The following is a 24,190-nucleotide window of genomic DNA, read 5'->3' on the forward strand; positions in this document are numbered from 1 at the left end:
TGAAATACAAATGGAGGACTGTTATTATGGTGGACCAGTCCAATAATAAAGTCCTTCTGCCTCATATGAATAAGATCCAGGTCTCTCTCTGTAATTAGTCTGCTTTGCTCAATGTTTGCTTTTCCCTGCTTCTTGACCTTTTCCACTTGCATTCTCTCTCTCTCTTTCTTTCTATCTCTCCGCAGAAGTTATATTTTTGTTATCACTTCTTCATGTTCATCACCCATGCATCTGAGTCATGTGTAAATCCGTCCCTTCAGCACCTTCCACATCCTGTGCAGTTTCTGAGGCAACAGTGTCACCTGTAGGTTTGCCAGAGACCTGCACACTCCCAAGGTAGGCTAGTTACTGACTTACCGTAGGATTACAAAGACACTGAGCCATCACCTAACACAGTCATACCAGATCTTTATAATGCCCCCCCCCCCCCACACACACACACACACAAGCACATGCACACAAAACGGCAACATCGATCAGTTATGAATCCAGACACGACAGAAGACAGCAAACAAAGACAGTGAATAATAAAGGAAGACAGAGAGGAAAGGAATTATTCATTCTTCTCTTGTGAAACTCATTAAAGTAATTACATTGCCATTGTTCTCTGGAAGGGAAGAAACGTAAAATTGCAATTTGGGCAGAGAAATCGTCATTTGTAGTAGTAATTGACACTAATAAAATCGTCATTCTTTTTTTTTTTACTCCCCGTGGATCATATGCTAATCAAAAATGTGAAATATTAGAGATGACACTAACAGGCGTGATAAATCACTAATGAAATAGGGATGGGAGAGAGGGAGGGAGAGGAGAGGAGGGGGAGGTAATAGGCGTTCTCTGTCTAATATGTTCCTGTTCGTTAGAGCGCATCCGCAGCTGCATACAATGCTGTCTCGTCGGAGCCTTGTGAGTGACAGTTGTGTCTGCTGTCAGAAGGGCTCTTTTGACTGGCGCCTGGGATGAGGTACCTGGGATTCAGAGAGACTGGGGCCCCAGGGGTACACCTCTGCTCAGCAAGCCTGCCTTAGAGGGTGCAGGCGGTTCAGTAGTGCTGGGATTGTGCTAATGGTCACTGGTTGAGTCTCCATTTAGAATTGGCAATGCTCCTGTAGACTAGCAGAATGCGTGAGCTGTTATTAGTGCCAACGTTCTGTAGATATTACCCATAGCAGTTGTTTACTCTATGTACAGTATACTGTATGCAAGAAAGTGACAAGCTTGGATCTCTTTCTCTCCTTTTTTCTTCTCTGCCGGCTCTGTGTCTATCTCTCGTTCTCCCTCTCTCTGTCGCTCATTCTCTCTTGTTCTCTCTCTCTCACCATTTCCCCGATGGACCTCTGCATCTTCCAGCGACCCCCTTCCACCCTGCCAAAGCGGAACAAGGATCCGTGAAATGAGATGCCACACACCAGACTCTCGTCTCGACTGGGCAAAAATGACCAAAGTGAGACGGGATAAGAATTTGGAGAAAAAAAAGTTAGGAGAGAGCAGGAGGAAAAGGAGGCCAAGCCATTGCATGTAATGAATAGTATGTGACTCCAGTTCACTGGTGATGGGAATATTAATCTTACAGCAGTCAAATCTGGTCAGGCGTTCACAGTGGGACGGGACCAAGTGCGACTTAGGCCCCAAATTGCACCCTGGAGGGACTTTACCCTTTAAAAAGAGGATGACTAACAGTGGACAAATAGCACTGGTGTTGCGATCGGTTAGCAGAGGGGCTGTCGGAGAGGCTGGGGGGTTGGCCGTCAGGAGCACATGTAGGTTGGAGGGCGCCCGGGAGCCGGGTGGGATTGGGAGAAGGAGGGGTTTGCAGGCTGGGGGAGTTAAGGGAGGAATCATCAAGCTAATGCTACGTTTCCGTCTTCCCTCTGGGACTGTGTGGTTGGAACTGGTCCAGGCGGAGCGGGACTGAACTGACCAGCAGAGGGCAGCAGAGGACAGCAGAGGGCAGCAGAGGGCAGCAGCTGGCCCTGGTGATGCCAGGAAGCACTCTATGGAGTCAGCCTGGAGGGACAAGTAGGGAGAGCGGGTTAGTCTACAGGAGCCACACATACCAGGAAGGCATGAAGGACTTGTGGAGTGCCACAAGAGACCAGGGGGAGTGAGAGTTACTCTATAGGAGCCATAGGTACCAGAAAGGGCTTCTGGAGGGGAGAAAATCAATAATAATAGTAATTTGCATTTATCCTTAGCGACATACGTGCCAACATGCAGTCAAATGCTTCAACACTAAGCAATGCATATGATACAACTACTTTTGTTGTGAGACAATAAGGAATATCATGAATCAATCTTGTCTTGGTTCAAACAAATGAGTTAGGATTTGGAACACGTTTGAACAGGTTATATTGTCTCAAGTACTATGGTCATGTTTTACATTTACATTTATTCATTTAGCAGACGCTTTTATCCAAAGCGATCTCAAAGAGAGAGCATGACAAAAGTGCATAGGTCAATGATCAGAAACAACAAGATAGCCCCAAAACATTGTGGGTAGCCAAAACATGAAGCATACATTGTGAAAAGCAAATGAGTGCCAATGGGAAAAAACATAAGACCATGTAGTTAAACAAATTACAATTAAACAACATGAACCTTAAGTGCAAGAGTGTACCTGGAGGAAAGCAAGCAACAATAATATAATTCACAGCGAGTGCAAGAAGTTAAATCAGTTACAACTAACCAACAAGAGCAACAAGTCTCTCAGTAAGAGTCATTGTGTTCCTGGAGTAAACTAACATCAGGTCCAACAAGTCATTCCCAAGTACCGTTGTACTCCCGGAACAAGTGTGTTGTTCTGGTCTATATCTTTAAAAAAATTGACGTGGGACTCGCTGGTTCTACTCCAACGTAACAAGCATACTGTGATTAGGTAACAGTGTGAGTCATCCTTAACTTAAATAGATTCCGTTAATACAAAGTTGACAAACTACCTGACTTCTTCTGTCTTTGGCCCCGAATCAACCCTTCACAAGTCACTTCAATCAACGACATGGTGTTGCAAGCACTCTAGTCTTCGCATTGCTCACCCATAGAGCTGTCTGTACTTGTGTTGGGGCTATGTTTAGAACTTGGATCAGGAAGGTTAGATTTTTCAAATCCCTAATTGGCATCTAGCAAAAATAGAATATGATCATTCTCCTAAGAGGACTGCAATGGCTTGAAAGAGTGACATGGCTCACGAAAGAGAGAACTTGTGACATGTACAATTATAAAGACTTCATGCTTGATCTTGTCTATTCAGGCTTTTATGGAGATAACAGATTTAGGCATATTATAATTTCCAAGGATTAATATCACCAATGTTAAACATATTACAATGTAATGTCTCACAATGTTCATTTGAATCAAACAATTAACAATTAGCTAATTTGGTTGCCCTGGCAACAGACTGGAGGAATTTGAATTGGCGCCGTGAATATATCGAAATACCCTAGATCGCAGATCGAGAAAAATAGATATTGCATATGACATCCCAATGATTTACTTTCATTCTTTTTCATTCTGTCATTGAAGAGATGAACAATAGAACGAAGAAGGGAAAATTTTTTGTCTAACCCATGCTGCCTCTAATAAAAGCAAGACTGAAGGCAAACATAAATCACTTTTTTGCCACCATCTCAGGGTCTGTTTGGTGACAGTCAGCTGGGGTCTGTGCGGTGAAAGGAACTGGGTCAGATGTGATCTCCATCCATTCATCTCCTCTGAGATCTCCCACGGTTCACAGCATGGTAGGAAAGCTGATTGGAGACCAGATCAAAGTTGGGTGATTGGTGGGCGGTATGTAGATGGAAAAAATAGGCTTTATGTAAATAGACCAAGCTTAAAGGGTACTCATATCTCAAGGACACTGAGCTACACCAGCATGCCAAGTGACAGGTTACCTGTCAGTTACTCATGGAAGTGAATATACAGTATGAGGTGTTTACATTGGGTGAAGTAGAGGAAGTCAAAACATGTGCCTGTTACAACACGTGAAAACCACAATTTCCTCCAAGTTTTATAATCCAGAAAAGTCAGGTTCTTGCTATCAGCATGAAGGTGAGATGGAAATAGTCAAACCCATAATTTGAGCATAAATATTGCGTCATACTGACCATAGGGCTTGTTGTACTTCATGTATTACACTGGCTTGTAATGTTTCTCTGCTTGTTTGAGGGGACTCAATCAGAAGATGCAACAGTAGATGGTCGTGGTTAGAGACATAAAAAGGGACTGTGAGAGAGAGAGAGAGAGAGAGAGAGAGAGAGAGAGAGAGAGAGAGAGAGAGAGAGAGAGAGAGAGAGAGAGAGAGAGAGAGAGAGAGAGAGAGAGAGAGAGAGAGGAAGAAAGAAAGAAAGAAAGAAAGAAAGAAAGAAAGAAAGAAAGAAAGAAAGAAAGAAAGAAAGAAAGAAAGAAAGAAAGAAAGAAAGAAAGAAAGAAAAAAAATGGGGGAGATTGCAAAAGGATATGTGAAATGAAAAGAGAGATTGAGTTAGAGGGACAAGAAACTGAAAGTATGTTGTAATTCACTCTAATCACTCGATGACATGTATATGCCAGCCTCACATGAACATTGCAGCCAATGAACGGGTACTCTACAAGGAAGCTGGTAGGATAAAATACCCACTCATGGGACGGCACCTTACCGTGTGTGTGCTGACACCTACACCATTACAACATCAGAGGCTAAAGAGGACAGCTTATTGAACAGACAACAGTCTTCTGAGTACCACATCTGGCAGTCATTTGACCGGAGTGAAAGAGAAAAGGGAAGAGAGCGAGAGACAACGGCCCTCTATCCGAAGCGGGTGGACCTCATTCCATTGCTCTGGTAGGCAGCCATGCTGGAATCATTGCTAGGCAACCAAAAGTGTTCCATGGTTTGGACTATGAATGCTTTATGTTTATGGCATAGGGAGACCAGGCTATTCAGAAAGAGGAGTGAAGGTTATATATGTTTAATTTGCATTGTACTGTGTTATCGAAACTGCTCAAACTGAATCAAACGTTGTACAGACATGGATTGTTGATCATGTTGGAAATCTGATCTAAACCAGGTGGTTATGCTAAAAAGCCTGAGATTCAGCCATAGATTTAGATTCTTCATAAAAGTATACTGATTTCAAAAAGAGAACTGTTTTGGGAAAAAACTAGCATTGAAAGTGTAGTTAAAAGCAACTGTAAGCTTGCATTCTACCACATCAACATGCAACAAGATTCTTTTTTAAACCTCAGCATCAGAAAAACTCAAATGGGCCATATATTATTCACATTTTCAAATTAGTATTCATGATGTTCTATTGGCTCTTATCCAGAAGCATTGGAAGATATCATGAAGGAATACCCTTTAAAGATGATTCATAGATAATTGTTGGTGTCAAGGATATATTTCATAATTCATTACACAACATTGGCTGTTATTTGATTTGAACATCCATCTTCAACCAAACCAAGCAGCTGATTGAAAGTGCTTGAGTGCAGTGTTGCAGAGAGATGCCACATCCCTGCTCACTTTCCCATGGAGGTCCCATGGAATAGTCCCATGGCATAACACATACTGTTTTTGCCGTACACAAAAAGATAGAACTACATAAATGAAGTAGGAAATGTAGTTATGTTTGTGATATAATGTGTATATCTATTTATATTGTGTTGGTGATGCCCTGGTAGCTTTTTCCCCTACCTTTATATCAATTCTCTTTTTACATTATAATAGATTAAACTACAAATAACCAGACCAATAGAGACCAATGTGACCAATTGGTTTCCCAAACATTCCAGTAACCTTTTCCAGAACATGTTGGTGTATCATTAGATACATTGTATGTGGTCAGGTTTCAAGACTTGAGTAACAGGTACAGTAACTGTGTAAGCTTGAGCCGTAACGGCAGGTAGGATTTGAACTGTTTGCCATCCAAGAGTGGGGAAATCAAAAAACCATCAGGAAGTAATCACCTACAGTATTATTACAAGAACGATTAACACCCGTCAGTTTATTTACCCATTCACTTCCTTCAACTGAAATGTAGCTGCTTTTCTCAGGTATACTTTAGTAGAAACCAGAGACACCATTTCCTTATCATGAAGTAGCTGTCAGTTTACAATGTTTACAAACAGTATGTGGCGAGGGGTAATTTGTACACACAGAGAAACATGCAGCCTTCAATCCATTGGAATTTTACTAATTCAGAATTAACTGACCACATAATGATCTAATAATTCCGATTAGTTTAAATTTAAAGTAATAATTGGCAATTGGTATATTATTTAGCAGAAGAAGATGTCTGAAGAAATGAAGAATGAAGAAATAAATTATGATTAGAAACTTTTGTTAGTACTTCCTGAATTCCAGATTTCTTTTGTACAAAACTTAAGGAAGATCCCTTTTCAGTTGCTTCCACTTCCTGTTACACCAGAAAAATAAAAAATGCACTCCAGTACTACAGTTACCATAGGTATAATCATACAATGTTCATTTTACAATGTGCCATAAAGCTACAGTACGTCTGACAAGGATGAATAAAAAGTTAATATGTGGGTCACAGTTTACCCAAGAAAACAAGTTCATTCTTTAACTACAATTGTTGCCGACCAATGTTATCACACTCCAGAATTCCCGTATTATGGTACTGTGCTACGAACATGCATCCTAAGTTTTATGCTGTTGCTATCTCTCTGAAATGTCAGCTGTGTAAATGCAGACTTTAAAATAGGAAACTCATATTTACATATTGAAATACAAATGTTGGTTGTGGTTAGAAAAATGGTCTCATTAATACTGAAGATAGCTAGCGTACTGTTGCAACCTTTATAGTAGGACTCCAATTATTTTTCAACAGTTATTTCCAGCATAATTGTTACCCCCTCCTTCGAAAACAGTTTAAAATAAGTTACACATTCATATGATTGCAAAACATGTATTCATTATTATTAATTAGTTCTGTTCTTAAAATGACGTACTAGTAAGAGGTTTTTTTTTTATTTTTTATTGTGACTTTCTGCGTGCTATATGACCTGTGCATTATAAAAGTTTTGTATTGCTAACGCATTGACATGGTTTATTGTTAGATTAAGTTGACAGCACAGTAACATAGTCTGACCCAAACAGAGATAAGAACAGGTTCTTGGGGTTGTCAATCAGAAGTGTCTTTCTTGAATTTCTAAAACCAACCTTGACTAATACTTAGAGCTTCCAACTCTTTAAACCATTAAGTGTGACTAACATAAAACCGTTTGAACTTCAGTGTGAACAAATATCCCTTTATGTTAGTCTAGTCAGATGCAAATCAGACGGTCTGATCCTTTAATTTGCAAACGTCATACTCTAGGCCTATCACACACCTACACAGTCACCACACACAACCCCTTTTGTTATATGTTTGGTTTGATGACACAGCAAATCTACGTGTTCCCAAATTATGTTAAAAAATATTATCTCTGGAAAGTATTCTCAGTCAAACTACAATACATTTATTTTTGCAATCACTGCCATAGCAAAGTCATAGCAAAGTAACGCTTATGGACATAGCAACGTTACGCTTATGGACTTTAGATCAAGTGTTTCTCAATATTTTATATTGATATAAAAGTAATAGTTTTTCATCTGATATATTTCAGTTGTGTACTCCATATCATCTTTCCATTATTGTTTTCCATTCATGCTTGATAATTTGACACACAGTGCTGTATACTGTATCATGACACCTTAAGCATAATAGGTGCCTACAGATACACTTATCATATACAATTCACACATGATATACAGTGTCAGTTTCTTAATTACACCAATCCCAGTGTTATTCAGGTATGTATACACCAATAGGTATGGTACTGGACTATTTGACCGAGGATCAAGAAGTCTCAGGTTCAAATCCCCCTGTACGTCACTTTGGATAAAAGCGTCTGCTAACTGAATCTATTAATATTCGTATTTGGTGCTGATTTTCTCGCCCCACAGATCTGGACCATGGTCCGTCAAACCAGCTGCATCATGAGCATCACTCCCACTGCCAGCATCGAGAGTCAGCTGCCCCCCACCTGGAGCCCCAACCCTTATCCAGACGGTGAGAGCGACATGACCCCAGCCCCCACACTCCAGACTGACCCCAGCCCCCACACTTCAGACTGACCCCAGCCCCCACACTTCAGACTGACCCCAGCCCCCACACTTCAGACTGACCCCAGCCCCCACACTTCAGACTGACCCCAGCCCCCACACTTCAGACTGACCCCAGCCCCCACACTTCAGACTGACCCCAGCCCCCACACTTCAGACTGACCCCAGCAACCACACTTCAGACTGACCCCAGCCCCCACACTTCAGACTGACCCCAGCAACCACACTTCAGACTGACCCCAGCAACCACACTTCAGACTGACCCCAACCCCCACACTTCAGACTGACCCCAGCAACCCCACTTCAGACTGACCCCAGCACACACTTGTGTTCACTGACTTCTGCTCACTGAAAATCCAATCTTCAGATCAGGAGACATTTAAGCGACTATCAATTTAATCTGCAGTCAGTCCTAGGGAATGTTGCTGCACTTTGCAGTGGATGGCCTTGGTTTATCAACACCTCTTTAACTCATTAACGAAAACCCCACTACTGACGTTTAAATGTTCTCACTTAATAAAGGCGATGAGGTGACTCAGTTACAGGTTTTCTGATTAACTGAAACAGTCCAAACCAAGACTACAGTATACAGCATCTACAATGCAAACACTCTCATCCTTGAACTTCCCACCTCTCCAGTTTCCACAGCGATGACCACTTACAGCACTCGCCTGTGGTCGCCAGACTCCCAGCCCCAGTACTGGTCCAAGTACCAGGTGTGGGAGTGGCTGCAGCAGATGCTGGACATGCACCAGATCGACCCCTCCGGCATCTCCTTCCAGAACTTTGACGTGGACGGCCGTCAGCTGTGCAGTATGACCTTCCAGGACTTCACCCGCGCCGCAGGCAGTGTGGGGCCCATCCTCTACCAAAACGTCAACGAGCTGAAATGGAGTGGTGGGTTGGACGAGGGGTTCATGGGGAGGGGAAGGTGGGGCTGGCAGGCGAGTGTGGAGGGTTCTGGGGCACTGATCCTGATGAAAGAGATGAGCGTGGTTCAGGAAAGAGGGTGAGAAGAGGTAGTGGCATGGCTCCTGGGTTGCATCGGGCATGGATGGATGCCTGCAGGCCTGCTTTGACCAAAGGAACATGGCTTTAGTGGTTCCTCTCTCTGGAGGGGTCTCTACAGGAATCAGTTACAGTGTAAAGCATTTGGCAGCTCCAGCTCAGGTGTTCATCTAAGTGGATTGTGTGTGTGTGTGTGTGTTTGTGTGTTTGTGTGCGCGTGTGTGCGTGCGTGTCATTATTGGATGTGTGAAGACAATAATGCGTGTGTGCAGGACACCTGTTAATTGTCTGGAACGCATGAAGAAAATGATTCCGTAACAAGAGATAGATATGTTGTATTGCTGTTTCCTTCAATATTTCAGTTTTGAAGGGGAGACGGTTAGAAAGAGAAACAGGAATATCCAGTTCAGTGAAAGTGGCAAACAGGCAGAACAGCAATAGAGGAATCAGGAAGAGAGTTCAATAAGTTCAGCTTGACCTCACGGCACTTTGTACAGTTATCAGCTTGCAAGAATTACACATGTATCACACATAGTATTATACTTATATACACTTACATGACACTTCTTGTTTATTTTTCTTTTCAACCACAGCACAGTACCCCGGCGAAGACTTCGAGATAAAAACAACCGAATGTAAGAAACTCTAAGACTCTAATTGACATGTATAACATGTACAGCTCATTGATTACATGTTCAGTGAACTATAGAGTACCATTACGTTTAACATGCTATCAGGTCCACCCAAACAAGATGTTTTTCAACACAAACATTTATTGCTGACTTGATACTGTGGTCAAATACATTTTACTTATTTTACTTTAAAATTAAAAGATAATCCGCTTCACAAAGAGTATAAGTTATATATCTATGAGTAGATCAGTGCTCCTGATCTAATATATCCCTATTTTTAATCTAGTAGATTTTCCTTGTCCATTTCCAGACACCAACTATCACCCTGTAGGTAGGTAAAACACAGCATCATCTATAATTCCATTGAAAATATGTAAAGCGTGAGAGAAATTGTCTCTACCTGTATATATTCAGGTGAATTAGTGAACGTATGTTGACAGACGTTACAGTTTAGAGATCAACAAAACTGATTCTATGATTTCTTTTTTTTCCTTAGATATTTTTGACTCTCCATTTCAGTCTCTCCCTCCGGTGTCCTCCCCAGCTCCGTCCAGCCCTGGTAAGAGATACAGAAACACATTAGTAAAAATGCAAATACATTTACAATACAAAGCGTATTGTATACTTGTATTTTCCTATTTACAAGCAATGTCATGGAGGGCTACACAGACTGTGTGCCCATAGAACATAACATAGTTACAATCTCTCCAAAATGAAACTGAATCCTTGGTAAAACAAAGGGTACAGGGCTACAGTGTGAGATTCCTGCCGTTGGGCTAAGAATGTTCAGCAATGGTATCGGGAGCAGGCTGGGAACAGTCCAGGTGTATATAGGGCTGTATGCTTCTTATCACTAAGCAACATCACTTCAGACCCAATAAGCAAACACCAAGGTTGAAGTGAACAAACTCAACTATTTGGATATGCTCCAAACAATGTTTCTGAATACAAATTCATGTGAACTTAGAATGGATATGACGGTGACACAAACATAGGACTGACTCATGCAGTTCGGTTGAACTAGTTTTTTTTTTTTCATAAGTAAATACTTTGTTTTAAATATGTAAAGGTGCAAAAACAACTGAAAATGTTGTAGGTAACTGATGACGTGAAGCAAAGCTCTAACTACTGTACAATTCTGTTTAATTTATTGATTTCAGATACAAAGAGAGCTTACATCCGCCCTCATCAAGTCAAAAAACATAGTGAGTAACATTTACGATACACATTACTTTATCAAGCAAGCAAGTGTGCTCTGAGTTTGTCATCAAACAAGGAAAACGACAGATGACCAGCTATGTGTCAGAGTTGTGGAGATAACAACGCTAACATAACATGAATGCCTTGGTGGTAGATGGAAAAGGTTCTGCCTGACCCAATTCCTCTGTGTCCTGTGGTACACCAGACCCTCGGGGGACACACCTGTGGGAGTTCATCAGGGACATTCTACTGAGTCCGGATCGCAACCAAGGCCTCATAAAGTGGGAGGACCGGACAGAAGGAGTCTTCCGCTTCCTGAAGTCAGAGGCAGTGGCACAGTTGTGGGGCAAGAAGAAGAACAATAGCAGCATGACCTATGAGAAGCTGAGCCGTGCAATGAGGTACGCACGGATGCACGCATGAAAGCAGACAGGCAGGCCGGTACACACCCACACACACTCAAATACAAACCCACACACACACAGACAATCTTTGAAAAACTGATCCGTGCAATTCATGTAATGTACACTCTGCCGTGTTTTGGAAGCTTAATAGTTTAGCAAATAAAATGTTTCATAGAAGAGAAATATGTATGAATAAACGTGTGGAAATAAATGTGTTTGATTTTGTCTTCATGGAAGATATTACTACAAGAGAGAGATTCTGGAACGTGTAGATGGACGAAGGCTGGTTTACAAGTTTGGAAAGAATGCACGAGGGTGGAGAGAGTCAGAGAAGTGAAGGACATTTGGACCACAGACAACGTTTTGACCCCCTTCTGAAGACTATTTAAGTGATCGCATTTTATGTATCTACTGTGTCTAACTTTTATATTTTGGCTATTTTACAAATGTTTTTTTTTGTATTTTTGGGAAACTTTACAGGATATGTTTACATCGAATACATTATTACAAATTATATTTGATTTTCACATTTAGATAACCTTTTCTTCAGCAGGCTGTGAAACTCTGCACTGAATTGTTCTTCAGTTTCCTTTTCACATCGAATGGGAATTAGAAAGATTTGAACAAGGAGGACACTCTAATGTATGGATACATTACATTTTTACATATCAAAACCGAGAAGCACGCTTTGGGAATCTGTCTTTCTCCAAACCTGTCTTGGTGTTTTAGTGTCTTTTTCCATATTTTTTATTTGTGTATTTCATTGTTACAAATGGACTTTCACTATAAAATGATGCAATTCTTGTAGGATTTATTTTCTGTTTTGGTCAGACTGCAACTGCAAGCTCAATGACAACTGTCACCAGAGATATGTACGCTAAGCACTCAGATGTAAATAGAAATCTGTTTTCAAAAATAAAGTATTTCTCAGGCTTCAACAAAGACTGTTTTATTTTTCTTCAAAAGCATTGTGAACCTTCCCTTGCAATCTAAACAACTGTATAATGGTCATGCCATGTTTTTGGGGGTATGTTTACAAAAACAAAATAATCATGCAGTCTCATCATCACATGCCCTCACTAAGGCCGGCCCCTTCCACCTGTGTTGTGGCTGCAGATTTCGGCTGGACCTTATCAATACTAATTTGTCAATATTGGCAGAGGTAGCAGAAGCTGTCTCTGAGACATACCTGGACGGAGCCCAAATCGTTATCTAACCATTGCAGTTTTTTCAAGCAGGCTTAAAGACAATAACCGGAGCTGTAGATAGTGCTTGTCATTTTGAAGGTATCTCTGATAGTATGAAATGCCTAAGAGTTAATTGTCTGAGGTGGCAATCATCGTATCACTGCTGGCACCTCAGGGCAGATGATTCAGTTTACTGGAGATAACAGTAGTGTCACTCAATGTCTCTTTTCTTACGCCTGTGTTTGCAGGCAAATTCTCAGCCCAATATCTGCCTCTGCTTTGCCTTCATCATGTTTTTTTTTCCTTTTTTTTTCCATATGTGTAATAGCTCGCCCACACGTTTGGTGTCTTTTTGGACAGCCACATCGTGTCCCCATGGTGTAAAAGGACTTATTAGTATTCATTCACTCTGGCTCACCAATGTCCTTCATATGACAGCCTTGTGACTCCGGGGAAGCCTATGATGGTCAGGCGAGTGTCTTTTCTGAATGTGATGATGTGGAAATGAAGAATCAGGCGGCCAGAAAATGTCTCAATTTCATTTTAACATCAAGGCCTGGACATCAAGGCAATGCATATCAAACTGGCTGTATCTTCAAAATGTGAAATGAAAGCATATGGTCTCAGTTGGCAACTACCCATGGTTATATGAGTTTTCAAGGAGTTTGTCATAACTTTGTAGTCACTTGAGGGCATATGTATCAGCATGGACTACATATACTGTAAGTCTGATACTTGGGGACATAGTTTTGATCTCTGTCTGACATGAAACAGTGATGCAATGCAAATTAAAAACTATCAAACCACAAGGGATGTGTGTATTCATGTTGTATCATCGAGGATGTCCACCCAACATTATTTACTTAATTTCTGTCTCAACTCAGGTATGACTGAAGTTTTTATGTAACACATCTTATTACCAGCCAGATGTATTAAACAGTATTGAAATAAAATGCTTTAAAGACCACTATAAAGAAAAAGAGTAGCAATCTCCATCCAAAGGCAGTCACAACCTCATACAAAAATATTTTTGAAATATTGTTTCTTCATGATACACCAGAAGTTGCTGATAAAAATGCACCAATGCATCTGCATAACGTATGAATACATGTATGTATGTTATCACAGCACAGCGGTAATTTGAAGAAATGAACGATTCTTTCCATCTTATCATATGTACTGATGTGTGACTAAAATCCGGTGTGATTTAGCTCATGTGCATGTTGCTGTTGCTCTCATTCAGATACATAGGGAAATGTGTTAGGATGTGACTCTCAGTGAGATAACGTAACTGTTAAGCAAATGGTCCAGACTGGGATAACCCATGCTGTGCAGAAAAGACATGATGGAGTGGCCAACCACTGTCTGATCAATGCAAAAGAGACAGCAGTGTAACAGAACAGTACTGTACATGCTACAAGCAAACAGCTGCATCCAGTAAGTTGAGGGTACAGAGGCAGATGCAGGACCAAATCTAATCGAGACATGCAAGAGATTCGGTTTGCTGTCCAGTTAATCAGTATTTGCCCATGTCTTACCATCCAGCTCATATGTTAACAAAGAGCACATTCTGTCTTTATACTGTGGTTGCTCAAGTATTGATTGTGCTGGAAAACATTAGCTGGCAAAGTACTTGGCTTACAGTTGTTACAAGTGAAGGTTGGTTGGCAGAGGTACATGCAACCAAACTGGTTGTAATTAATCCGGCAGTGAAGCAGACACCTAAACAAAGGCTCTTCCTTTTCAGACACACACACAGTGTAAACATCACGTGCATACACAATCTCACTACCTTGGGCAATGTCTGGTTTTGAAAATAACAACTAATCATCTATTTGACTCCAGTAAAATAAACCGTATCCTAACTTTCCATAGGCCCCCAACTCTTAGCTACAGTAGCCCATACAGTCCCTGTCCTGTGCCACATATTATCTTGTGTTACATAGAAAAGATTATGTCCCTATTTGAATGAGCTGTGCGCTGAAATTTTATTATTTAAAAGAGGGGCCATTTCTGCAATCAGATATATGCTGGGGGAAGGACAAGGAAGTGATATAAGATAAGCACACGCATAAAGAGAGCCCATGTTGGTCTGTGTCTGTACCACACACATCACAGACACAGGGAATGTTTCTTCAGAGTGCATGCACAATCACTGCTTATCAGAACTTTTTATCACGCTGTACTGGAAGGTGTAACCAATCCAATAGAAATCCAGCTAAGGCTTGTCACACTATGATGGGGCAATAAGCCTAATGCAGCCAAATGTCATGTATACAGAACTGTATTGAAATCCACACTGATTATAGTATACAATCATATACCACCATCAAGGAACAGTCATACTGTTCATCAAATGCATGCACAAGTTGTCTTAAATAAATAAATGAATAAAAACGTCCTTGTTCAAATTTGAGGAATTACACTGATACATTCACATTTTATGCTTGTCATGTAAGCTACACAAAGTACATCCATTTACACTAGGAGATGGAGTATTAGAGCGACATAGGATATTCATTTTAAGATGATAAGCTGTGTCTTCGTATAGTACAACATGTTTAACAGAATTATCAACATTTTGCGATTATGACATCTCTCTCACTAGGTGGCGATAAAGATTGGAAAATGTTTATGATTTACAAACGAAGCACAGACGGAGGGGTCCTTTTAGGACCCAATACAGGCATCTATTTTTTGCCTGTCCGTTTAAGTTAGTTATTGAAATACCATTTGTAGACAGATACATTGATTTGTTACCTATTTTGTAGTTATTTATGTTTAAATGTTTAAAAGCACAACTAATTCAGTTTTAACGGGCTGTACAATTTTGTAGTTAGGTTTCTGGCACTAGATTAGACATTACTCTATTGCGGAGGACGAAATCATGGCGGCCTCCTTACGGCTGGGTCGTCAAGGAATTATATTCGGTTTTAGATTGTCAAAACTTAAAAAATGTTCATGGTCTTCACATTCGTGGCAAGACCACGTCAGGCATATATTTCAGTCCCCATCATTCTTCGGTAAGTGTTGACACCGTAAATGAATGGTTTTACAGCCGCTCAGCTAAACTGTCACTGACTGGCTAGCGAGACGAGCTCACCTCTGTTAACACCTTGAGGATGCTTGCTCAAAACGTTCTTCAAATATTGAGCTATGTTGGTTAGTTTGTGATGTAAATACGTAATACCATGCAATGAACTATCTGAAACCGACCCAGACATGCTACATAGCAAGATATAGTTATGTCCTCCACAAATCGTTGTAATATCGTTGTCAGCTACCGAACGATGTGTTTGTTTATTTGGCAGAAGTGATACGGTCTAGGACTGCTACTACTGTGATACAGTAGGTTCGTTGGTTAGCTGGTTCAGTTACCTTGCATTGCTTATCAATGCCAGGCTTTTCAGTTCAATGTGACTAAATGACAAACGCCACTCATTTATTTTAGTTCACGAATGTAAGCAAGGCCTTGCATGTTAGCTGTTTTGTAATAAATGTTTTGGTCTTTCTTGCAAAAGAGATATTATATCTCATGGAGATACCTTACTATTTGAAAGGCTTAAAAAGCGCTAGCTCACAAAATAGATTATGGACTATGAGTTAGTGCTTCTGAAGTAAAGCTGTTGTCCTGCATCCACCAGGGGGCAGCATCAGACAACAGATTCAAACAGCGGAAGCAAGCCAGAAGTCTCCTTTGATCATTCTTATAAGTTAGCCCACTTCATTAGACTATGTGGATGTGATACATTACATTCTTTTCTGCACGAGTTGCTTTAAACTTGACCCTTTTCACTAAATCAATGATCTTATATTAAGCATCCAACCATCCAAATATTTTTCTTAGACCCGAACTACAAACTACAACAACTACTAATGTCACTATTTCAAGTTGATCACAATGGCTGATTGCTTATGTTGTGCTTGGATGAGTTTGTTGGACCTCGATTCATTCTGACATGTCCGTTTCTGCTGGATGCATGTTTTCTCAATGAAAGGAGAGAGCAGGCATGCACCAGGCCCAGGGCGAGTGGTGAGTCAGCCACTGCGTGACCCAGGAGACATGGTGGGGCCCAAGGCTCCGCTCGTATGCTGCCCTCTCCAGCATGCCATGAAGACCTCCACCTCCACTCTTCAGGGCTCTGACAGTTAGGATTAAGGTCATGGAAACAGCCAGCAAAACGTGCACGGAATCTGGGGTCCAATTTTTCCCTTCGGAAAATAGCACCATGTTGTTCTCAGGCCTTGAGGTTTGCGAATCACGTTACCATGGGCGTTATCAACTGACATTTGAGATCAATTTGCAGTTCTGACCTTATGGTAGACAATGGTGTGGAACCAATGGTGGTAATCAGCAGGATCTGGTCAGTCTGGCGTGTAGGCTACAGAACAGTGGGGATCGAGACAGATATGATTTGAGACAATGCAGAGGGGGGGGGGGGGGGGTCCGGTCTTTCAGATGGGCCAGGGGCCAATGTGGTCAACGCTCCTCTGCTCTTTACCTTTCTCTCGTTGTGTTCTCTCGCTCCCTCTCACACTTTTCACTCCTTGCTTTCTCCCTCTTTCTTTCACTCTGTTTCTGTCTCTTTCTCTCCACTCTATCTATCTGCCTACTCTCTTTCTCTTTCCCTTTCTCTCTCCATTGACCCCCCCATACACACTCAAATACCCACTGGGCCCGCCCTGCCCGTTCAAAGTAAGAGACCCGGGTACATGAATGTAATTTTTAAAGGGCTTGTGGCGAGGCCATCGATGTGCGACGAAGCACTCGTTCGGTCGTCACACATGACGTTGCAGCACTGACTCCCGCATGAGCAGTACCAGCAGCAACATCGAGCACGACCACACAAGGTTCCCTCAGTCCTAACCGCCCAGTGCCGTCATCTCACTTACCAGGCCTAGGCTGAGCCTGTCAGTGTTGCCTGGGGGCTGGAGGCTGGAGGCCTGAACCAGAAGCTCCTTCACATGTTTTTATTTTTCTCCTTTACAATTTCTTTCTCTCTGAAAGCTTTTGGGGAGTCACTCTGTATCTTCTCCATCTCTGAGGGTTTTCGGGTGGTTATAGTCTAGGTGTTGATCTGTGGGCATCTCAAACGCAACGTTATCGATCCCCCCTCCGAGGGGAAATCGTACAATGGGTCCGCGGCAACAGGCCGGTACTAGTACGGTGATGTGCTGATATCCTGTCTGTTGCCGTTCCACCCTCCACTTCCTGTGGCTGCCTGGGTGGAGCCCCATGGAATCTTCAGCTAGCTGGCAAGATGTGTGCTGAGGCATATGACCACACACACACACACACGCCCTCCCAGCCCTCTACACAACACAACTGTATGCACTGTCAGTATGCCTGCTTGAGAAAGGCTGTTATCAGTTAGCATCGCGTCATGATATTCCGTACTTCCCTGTCTCAGCTAAAACACCATCCATGTGAACTCCTGAATGCGCTTGTGGGCTCTCGTCTGATGCTGTTCCCCTGTTTGTCCTCTAGGGGTCGCCCCAGTCAAAGTGCAGATGCCGGCTCTATCCCCGACCATGGAGGAGGGCAACATCGTCAAATGGCTGAAGAAAGAAGGTGAGAGGCCGCAGTCGTGAGTCGACGTGTAGGACGCAACACACTCTACCATCCCATGGACCCTAGCTTAGGTTGTCATACTGATGCTAATGCTAATAGGATCATAATAGTAATCTCCATGCAGTCTGTAATCTCCTATGGCCCCGCAGAGGAAGCATCATGACGAGGAGAATCGGTCAGCACGCAGAAGGCACCCTTTTCTAACCCGCTGTTTGGTGTTTGTGGGGCCCCTTCTCCAGTCGTGCGACCCCCCCCCTTCCCCGTCCGACAGGAGGCATGGAATGCCCGGAGCTCTTTAACCGTCAGCCGTGTGATCACTCGAGGGGAACCACAGATCCTGGCTCGAGCACAGCACCTGATAGCAGCCGCTAGCTAATTGGCTGAGTGAAACACGGCTGCTATCTGTCAGCCCCCCCCCCCCCCCCCCCCCTCCCACCCCCCTCCTCCCTTACATCCGTTCAGCCTTTTATCAAGACAGTCACTCCCATGGGCTGCTGCTAGGCATTTTGTTGCCGTGTGGCTCAGTCATAGGGGGGGGGTGGGGGGGGGGGGTGGTGCCTATAGGGACGGCTGCGTGTATAGGCATGGCTTTAAGACGTTTTCACGGCGTTGGCTGGAACCTGAGGTGGGAGACGTAGACCACACGACGAATAGCCTCGCACCTGGAAGACACGGGGAAGACGCGTTCTCGCCTCGCGTTCTGCAGCGTGCACCGATCGCGCACCGAAACGCCGTCGGTCGGGCGTTCTTGGGGTCGACTTGCGATGGCGTGTGGATGTGAAACATCATTGTCGGTGACGTCTCCGAGTGGAGTGGCCGTGCAGCCTCTCGGGCACCGCGCTGAGTTTGTCATCGCTTTCCTCAAGAGGACCTCGTCCATCTCTCAGCTCTGTCACGAGAGAGAAATATCCACCTCTAACCAAGGCCACATGTCACCTCCGCTTCAATAAACTGGCTTTTAGAAGTAATTTCCCCATTCTCATTGTTTTTCTATGGTGCTTGCACTGTATACAGTGTTTTGAATTGCTCTAGATTAGAGGCAGTTTACAACTGGCCGTTCAGTGGTTCCTCCTGTGCATTTTAGATGACCTGACTCGACTCTGTTTTATCTCAGTGCTCAGCCTAAAGTCAATTCAGTGTAGCAGAGTGGAAAAGGCTAGGGGGTCACCTGTTTAAACTTTAATATTTCACATCACAGCCAACCCCTGGGGTAGTACAGTGTTAAAACCACACACACACAAATCCAATCTAGGTGTCTGCACCAGGCTCTCTGGGGCCACCCAGGTCAATATTCCCTCCCTCCCCCTCTTCTCCTCCCTCCTTCTCCCTCTCCTTCTTTCCTCCCATAACAAGGTAGAGAGGAGTCCTATAGCTCGTGAGCTGAGGAGATGTTTCCCTCTGTGGCTAAGCTGTGTTTGTGCCCGTGGCTAAGCTGTGTTTGTCCAGGCCCGTGCCCTGTGTTTGTCCAGGCCCGTGCCCTGTGTTTGTCCAGGCCCGTGCCCTGTGTTTGTCCAGGCCCGTACCCTGTGTTGTGTCCAGGCCCGTGCCCTGTGTTTGTCCAGGCCCGTGCCCTGTGTTTGTCCAGGCCCGTGCCCTGTGTTTGTCCAGGCTCGTGCCCTGTGTTTGTCCAGGCCCGTGCCCTGTGTTTGTCTAGGCCTGTGCCCTGTGTTTGTCTAGGCCTGTGCCCCTTCCTCCATGTTTTGAAGCAGACCGCTGACCACTCCTCCCCCCCAGCCTACTTCTCTGCTGCACATCCGGTCAGCGTGGCTCCAGACCCCGCCCTCGTCGAGGCGTCTTCCTTCTCCTCTTCCTCTTCAATCCATGCTCTCCCAATCCACTTTTTTTTTCCTCTTTTATCTCAGCAGATTCAATCATATCTTTCCTCTCCTCTGCACAGGAATCTGATTAGAGTTTCAGTTCAAGAGTCTGTTGGGAAATGTGGACTGACTCTTTTAATCTCTCATGGAGAAGGTTTCCTGCCACCTCCCTGCTGTGGGTGTCCGTAGTCGTGGATCTGAACACCGCTCACTGTCTCTCTCTCTCTCTCTCTCTCTCTCTCTCTCTCTCTCTCTCTCTCTCTCTCTCTCTCTCTCTCTCTCTCTGTCTCTCTGTCTCTCTGTCTCTCTGTCTCTCTGTCTCTCTGTCTCTCTGTCTCTCTGTCTCAATGTCTATCTCTGTCTATTTCACTGTCTCTGTCTCTCTCTCTGTTTCACTGTCTCTCTCTCCCAAGGTGACATGTCGCAGCAGAACGTAGGATAGTGGACAGTAATTGCAGTTACTTTGCATTGCTAAGCAGAGGATTATGTATTCCTCTCCTTCCCCACTACAGGACGCAGGGAGGTAAGGGGGATGTGGAGGGATGAAGCGTAGCCGTCTCACATCCCAGGCTCTGGTGTCATTACTGGCTTCAGACGATATCGATGGGGTTCTTTTTATTTTTAGATTTTCCTCTTATCTTTGTCCTGTTTCTGCCAGCCTACCTCCTGTGTGTTGGCTGGAAGGGGCAGGCTGGTGGGAGAGGCGTGGATGGAAGCCGCCTTGTTTAGATCAGCGTACTGTCTGCTTGGATCATTCGACTTCCCCCCTGGCCAAACCAACGTTGGTATCGAACAAAGTGCGCCGAGCTGTAGTTTATATGGGGGCTGTAATGATGGGAGCTGTCCATAGTTATACAGGCTTTAATGATGCAAGCTGTCCATAGTTTATGGAGGGGGCTGCAACCATGTGACCAGCTCATGCAGAATTCATAGGGAGGGAACTTGACTCACTGCCTCAGGCCTGGTTACAATGTAGTATGAAAATATTAAAGGATTTCTCTTTCCCTCCAACCCTTCCCCCCCCCCCCCCCCCCCCTCTCCAGGTGAGCCGGTGGCTGCCGGCGATGCTCTGTGTGAGATTGAGACCGACAAGGCTGTGGTTACCATGGAGTCCAGCGACGACGGTGTTTTGGCCAAGATATTGGTAATCGATCACACGCATACTGTGCAGACACACGCGCACACGCACAAATAGAATACCAGATGGCTGTACCAGCTGATATACTCTCGGGCGGGAAGACAGGCGAGCAAATGGATCTTTCTCTGTCAGGGAAGTGTTGCGTGTGTGTGTGTGTTTGGGGGGGGGTTCTATCTATCTCTAATTGGCTGTACTTGTCAAACCTGGTGTACGACCACAGAGTGGCAGAACATTATTGACAATCTCTGTCCAGTGACAACTTGCTCTCCCGTTCTCTCTCTCTCTCTCTCTCTCTCTCTCTCTCTCTCTCTCTCTCTCTCTCTCCTTCGCGTCGCTCCTCTCCTCCATCTGCCTGTTTGATGTGTGAATATCTGCCAGCCTGCCAGAGATGGCCAGTTCACTTGTCTTTCATCAGCCCCGCTGCACACGCCTGCACGCCAGAACAGAGGGATGAAAGGCGTCGGTCTCATCTCCCGTCAGATCGACGTGCCTCTTTAAATAAGTCAGGTTGGGAGGACCACCCCTTCAACTGGCCCAATCACAGGAGGCTGCAGTCCTTCCTCTTGATCAGTGCACCTGGAACAGTTCGTTTAGACAGATTATCTGCAAGGAAATATCTTCTAGTCTGGTATTTCATCATATTGATTCAGGGAGTCAGGTGGCTGAGCGGTTAGGGAGTCGGGCTAGTATTCTGAAGTTGCCAGTTTGATTCCCGGCCGTGTCAAATGACGTTGTGTCCTTGGGCAAGGCAGTTCACCCTACTTGCCTCGGGGAATGTCCCTGTACTTACTGTAAGTCGCTCTGGATAAGAGTGTCTGCTAAATGACTAAATGTAAATATTGGGTTGTGAGCTCACCCTGATATGAAAAAGAGGCAGTGTTGAGGGTTGTAGTCATGATATTCCAGTGATACCATGACTGCTTTTCCCTGTGTGCGATTGGGCAGGCTGTGTGTTGCTGTGGAAGAGGTCAGATCATCCCTGTTGTCTGACAGAGTGAGCTGATAGTGCTAGGCAGGCGCGACACACACACACACACACACCCTGGTCTGTGTCACACCTGGTGCCCCGGATCCTCCGCTGTGCGTCCATTCATCCGGGCAGAGAGACTTAGAGGCAAGTCCAGTAATGTGATGGTGCTTGCGTGTGTGTGTGTGTGTGTGTGTGTGTTTGCTCATACTCAGTTGAGGGTGCACTGGAGACACAGGTTCAGGTGTTGTGTTTGTGTAGCATAAAGACCCGATACAGCTCCGCTCTACTCTACCAGATGAACATTGCACTCGACTCAAATGGCCACTTGTGTGCATAAATAGCACACAGTCACACACCCCCTCACACACACACACATACACACACCAACACTCAAACTAAAAAGGGCTCTGGTTACAATCCAAGCAAGCCTTGTTTCACAATTATACAGTAACCCGTATACATTTTCCCTCTGACCCTATTTCTATGTTCTTTTTTCCCCCTCTACCTCTCTTTCTCTCTCTCTCTCTCTCTCTCTCTCTCTCTCTCTCTCTCTCACACACACACACACAGACACAGACTCTCTCACCCTCTCCTTCCCCTTTTCCCCACCCTTAACGCCCTTCCATTCCGCTGCCATGGCGATGAGGTAGTTTCCATGGCAACCACCCAGGAGTTGGGGGTAGGGGTTTAAGAGCTTGAGCTGGAAGAGAACACAGAATTAGATAAGCCCCACCCCACCCCCCACCAGTACCCCCAAACAACACCCAGGATACAATATGCTGTGTGTGTGTGTGTCTGTCTATGTGTACATATAAACATATGTGTGTATATGTACATGTATATTTAGGAGGGCTGTGTTTGTGCCCCTTTGTGCACTGGGTCACCTCCTAAATGAGCTGTCAGGGCTGTTGTCGTTCCTCTCTGGGAGCACCTCGTAGCCCTCTCCACCAGCAGCTTGTTCTGAAGCCCACGCCGGTGGGAGTTGGGAAGAGGGCCCAGAGCAGACTGGCAGCCAACAGGGCTCAGGAGTTCCTAATGAGGGTCAACCCTGACCTCCTTCACAGCTCCCGAGGGGGGGCGGGGGGAGGGGGGGGGGGTTCTGCTGCTGGGTCTTACTGGTGCAGGGGGGGGATGGGAACCTGCCCCATAACCCCCCCTCCTCCACACACCACACACACACACCACACACCCAGCCCCTCCTACACCTCCACCCTACCCTCCATCCTCTCACTGGGGCTGGGGGTTGGTAACCTGCCTCCTAAACGCCCGTATGAATCCATCCCTACCCTCCGTCCTGACCTGAGGGCTTCAATCAGGAGACCTGTCCCGGGTGCAGTTAATCACTCTATAACACACACGCGTGTGCGCTGGGTCGATCTGGCCAACATAGATCTCCCCCCCCCCTCCCAGGTCGGTGGCTGAGCAGATGACCTATTGGAAGCGAGGAGGGAGAGATGAAGAGGGTTGATGGATACGCACGTTTGACAGCCGGAGGGCGGGCATTTCTCGAAGTGCAGTGAACGATGTGTGTGACGATGTCTGGGAGGAATTGACGAAGGGTTGTATAAAGATGTCTAACATGGCCCAATGTGCTTATCGTCCAAACCAGTTACCCATCCATCACCCCCCCTGCCTGCTCCCATCGCCCCACACGTTCTCACACACCCTGGCTAGTTCTCACGGCTTCCTTCCCCACTGTTTTCCCTTCGGAGGGAGCGCGGAATGAATATAGATGCTGTCGAAAAGCGCATTAGCCATCGATAATTATACACCGACGTAAGACCCTAATCATGTTTGTTTTTGGAAGGAATGGCGGACTTGGACTAAACACCTAACTGTCCCTGGGAGGGAGTGTTGTCTTCAAACAGTTGCTGGGTTTCTCCGTGTGTGTGTGTGCGTGTGCCTGGTCCCTGTCGTTGAGTCTCATTAAAAGTGACATGGGGAGGCCGTGACAGTGGCCGGATTCTCGTAGGGTCACTCCTCGCTCTGATCAATCCAGATCAGTCTTATCTCGCTCTCGTTTTTTTTATTCATGTACCTTTTCCCCTTCTCTCTCCTCAGTCTCTCTCTGTTGCTGTTCCCTCACTACCTCTTCTTCTGCTCCTTTTCTCTCTCTCACTCTCTCTCTCTCTTTTTCTATCTTTCTCTCTCTCTCTCTTTC

At 44.6% G+C, this 24,190-nt stretch overlaps 2 protein-coding genes across 4 annotated transcripts in view; both read left to right on the forward strand.

Moving 5' to 3' along the window:
* The first annotated feature begins 4,568 nt into the window (after positions 1-4,568).
* ehf (ets homologous factor) lies at positions 4,569-11,856 on the forward strand. Of its 3 annotated transcripts, none has more exons than XM_047033367.1 (9): positions 4,569-4,816; positions 7,943-8,048; positions 8,741-8,998; positions 9,703-9,744; positions 10,031-10,072; positions 10,238-10,300; positions 10,902-10,946; positions 11,147-11,342; positions 11,583-11,856. In XM_047033367.1, exons 2-9 carry the CDS (start codon positions 7,952-7,954, stop codon positions 11,680-11,682), a joined length of 843 nt encoding a protein of 280 aa, XP_046889323.1. In that variant the 5' UTR covers positions 4,569-4,816; positions 7,943-7,951; the 3' UTR covers positions 11,683-11,856. The 3 variants fall into 3 exon arrangements, with proteins under 3 accessions (XP_046889323.1, XP_046889324.1, XP_046889322.1); XM_047033368.1 differs by having other exon boundaries at positions 10,052-10,072; XM_047033366.1 differs by having other exon boundaries at positions 4,571-4,816; positions 10,028-10,072.
* A 3,543-nt stretch (positions 11,857-15,399) lies between these two features.
* pdhx (pyruvate dehydrogenase complex component X) overlaps positions 15,400-24,190 on the forward strand; it is a 31,132-nt gene continuing 22,341 nt past the window's right edge. Inside the window, exons 1-3 of the mRNA XM_047033363.1 lie at positions 15,400-15,555; positions 18,021-18,104; positions 20,965-21,065. Of these exons, the coding sequence (XP_046889319.1) occupies positions 15,420-15,555; positions 18,021-18,104; positions 20,965-21,065 (321 nt within the window). The 5' untranslated portion in view covers positions 15,400-15,419. The remainder of the gene's footprint in view (positions 15,556-18,020; positions 18,105-20,964; positions 21,066-24,190) is intronic.

The sequence above is a fragment of the Hypomesus transpacificus genome, chromosome 14 (assembly GCF_021917145.1).
Source record: "Hypomesus transpacificus isolate Combined female chromosome 14, fHypTra1, whole genome shotgun sequence".
Classification (NCBI taxonomy): domain Eukaryota; kingdom Metazoa; phylum Chordata; class Actinopteri; order Osmeriformes; family Osmeridae; genus Hypomesus; species Hypomesus transpacificus.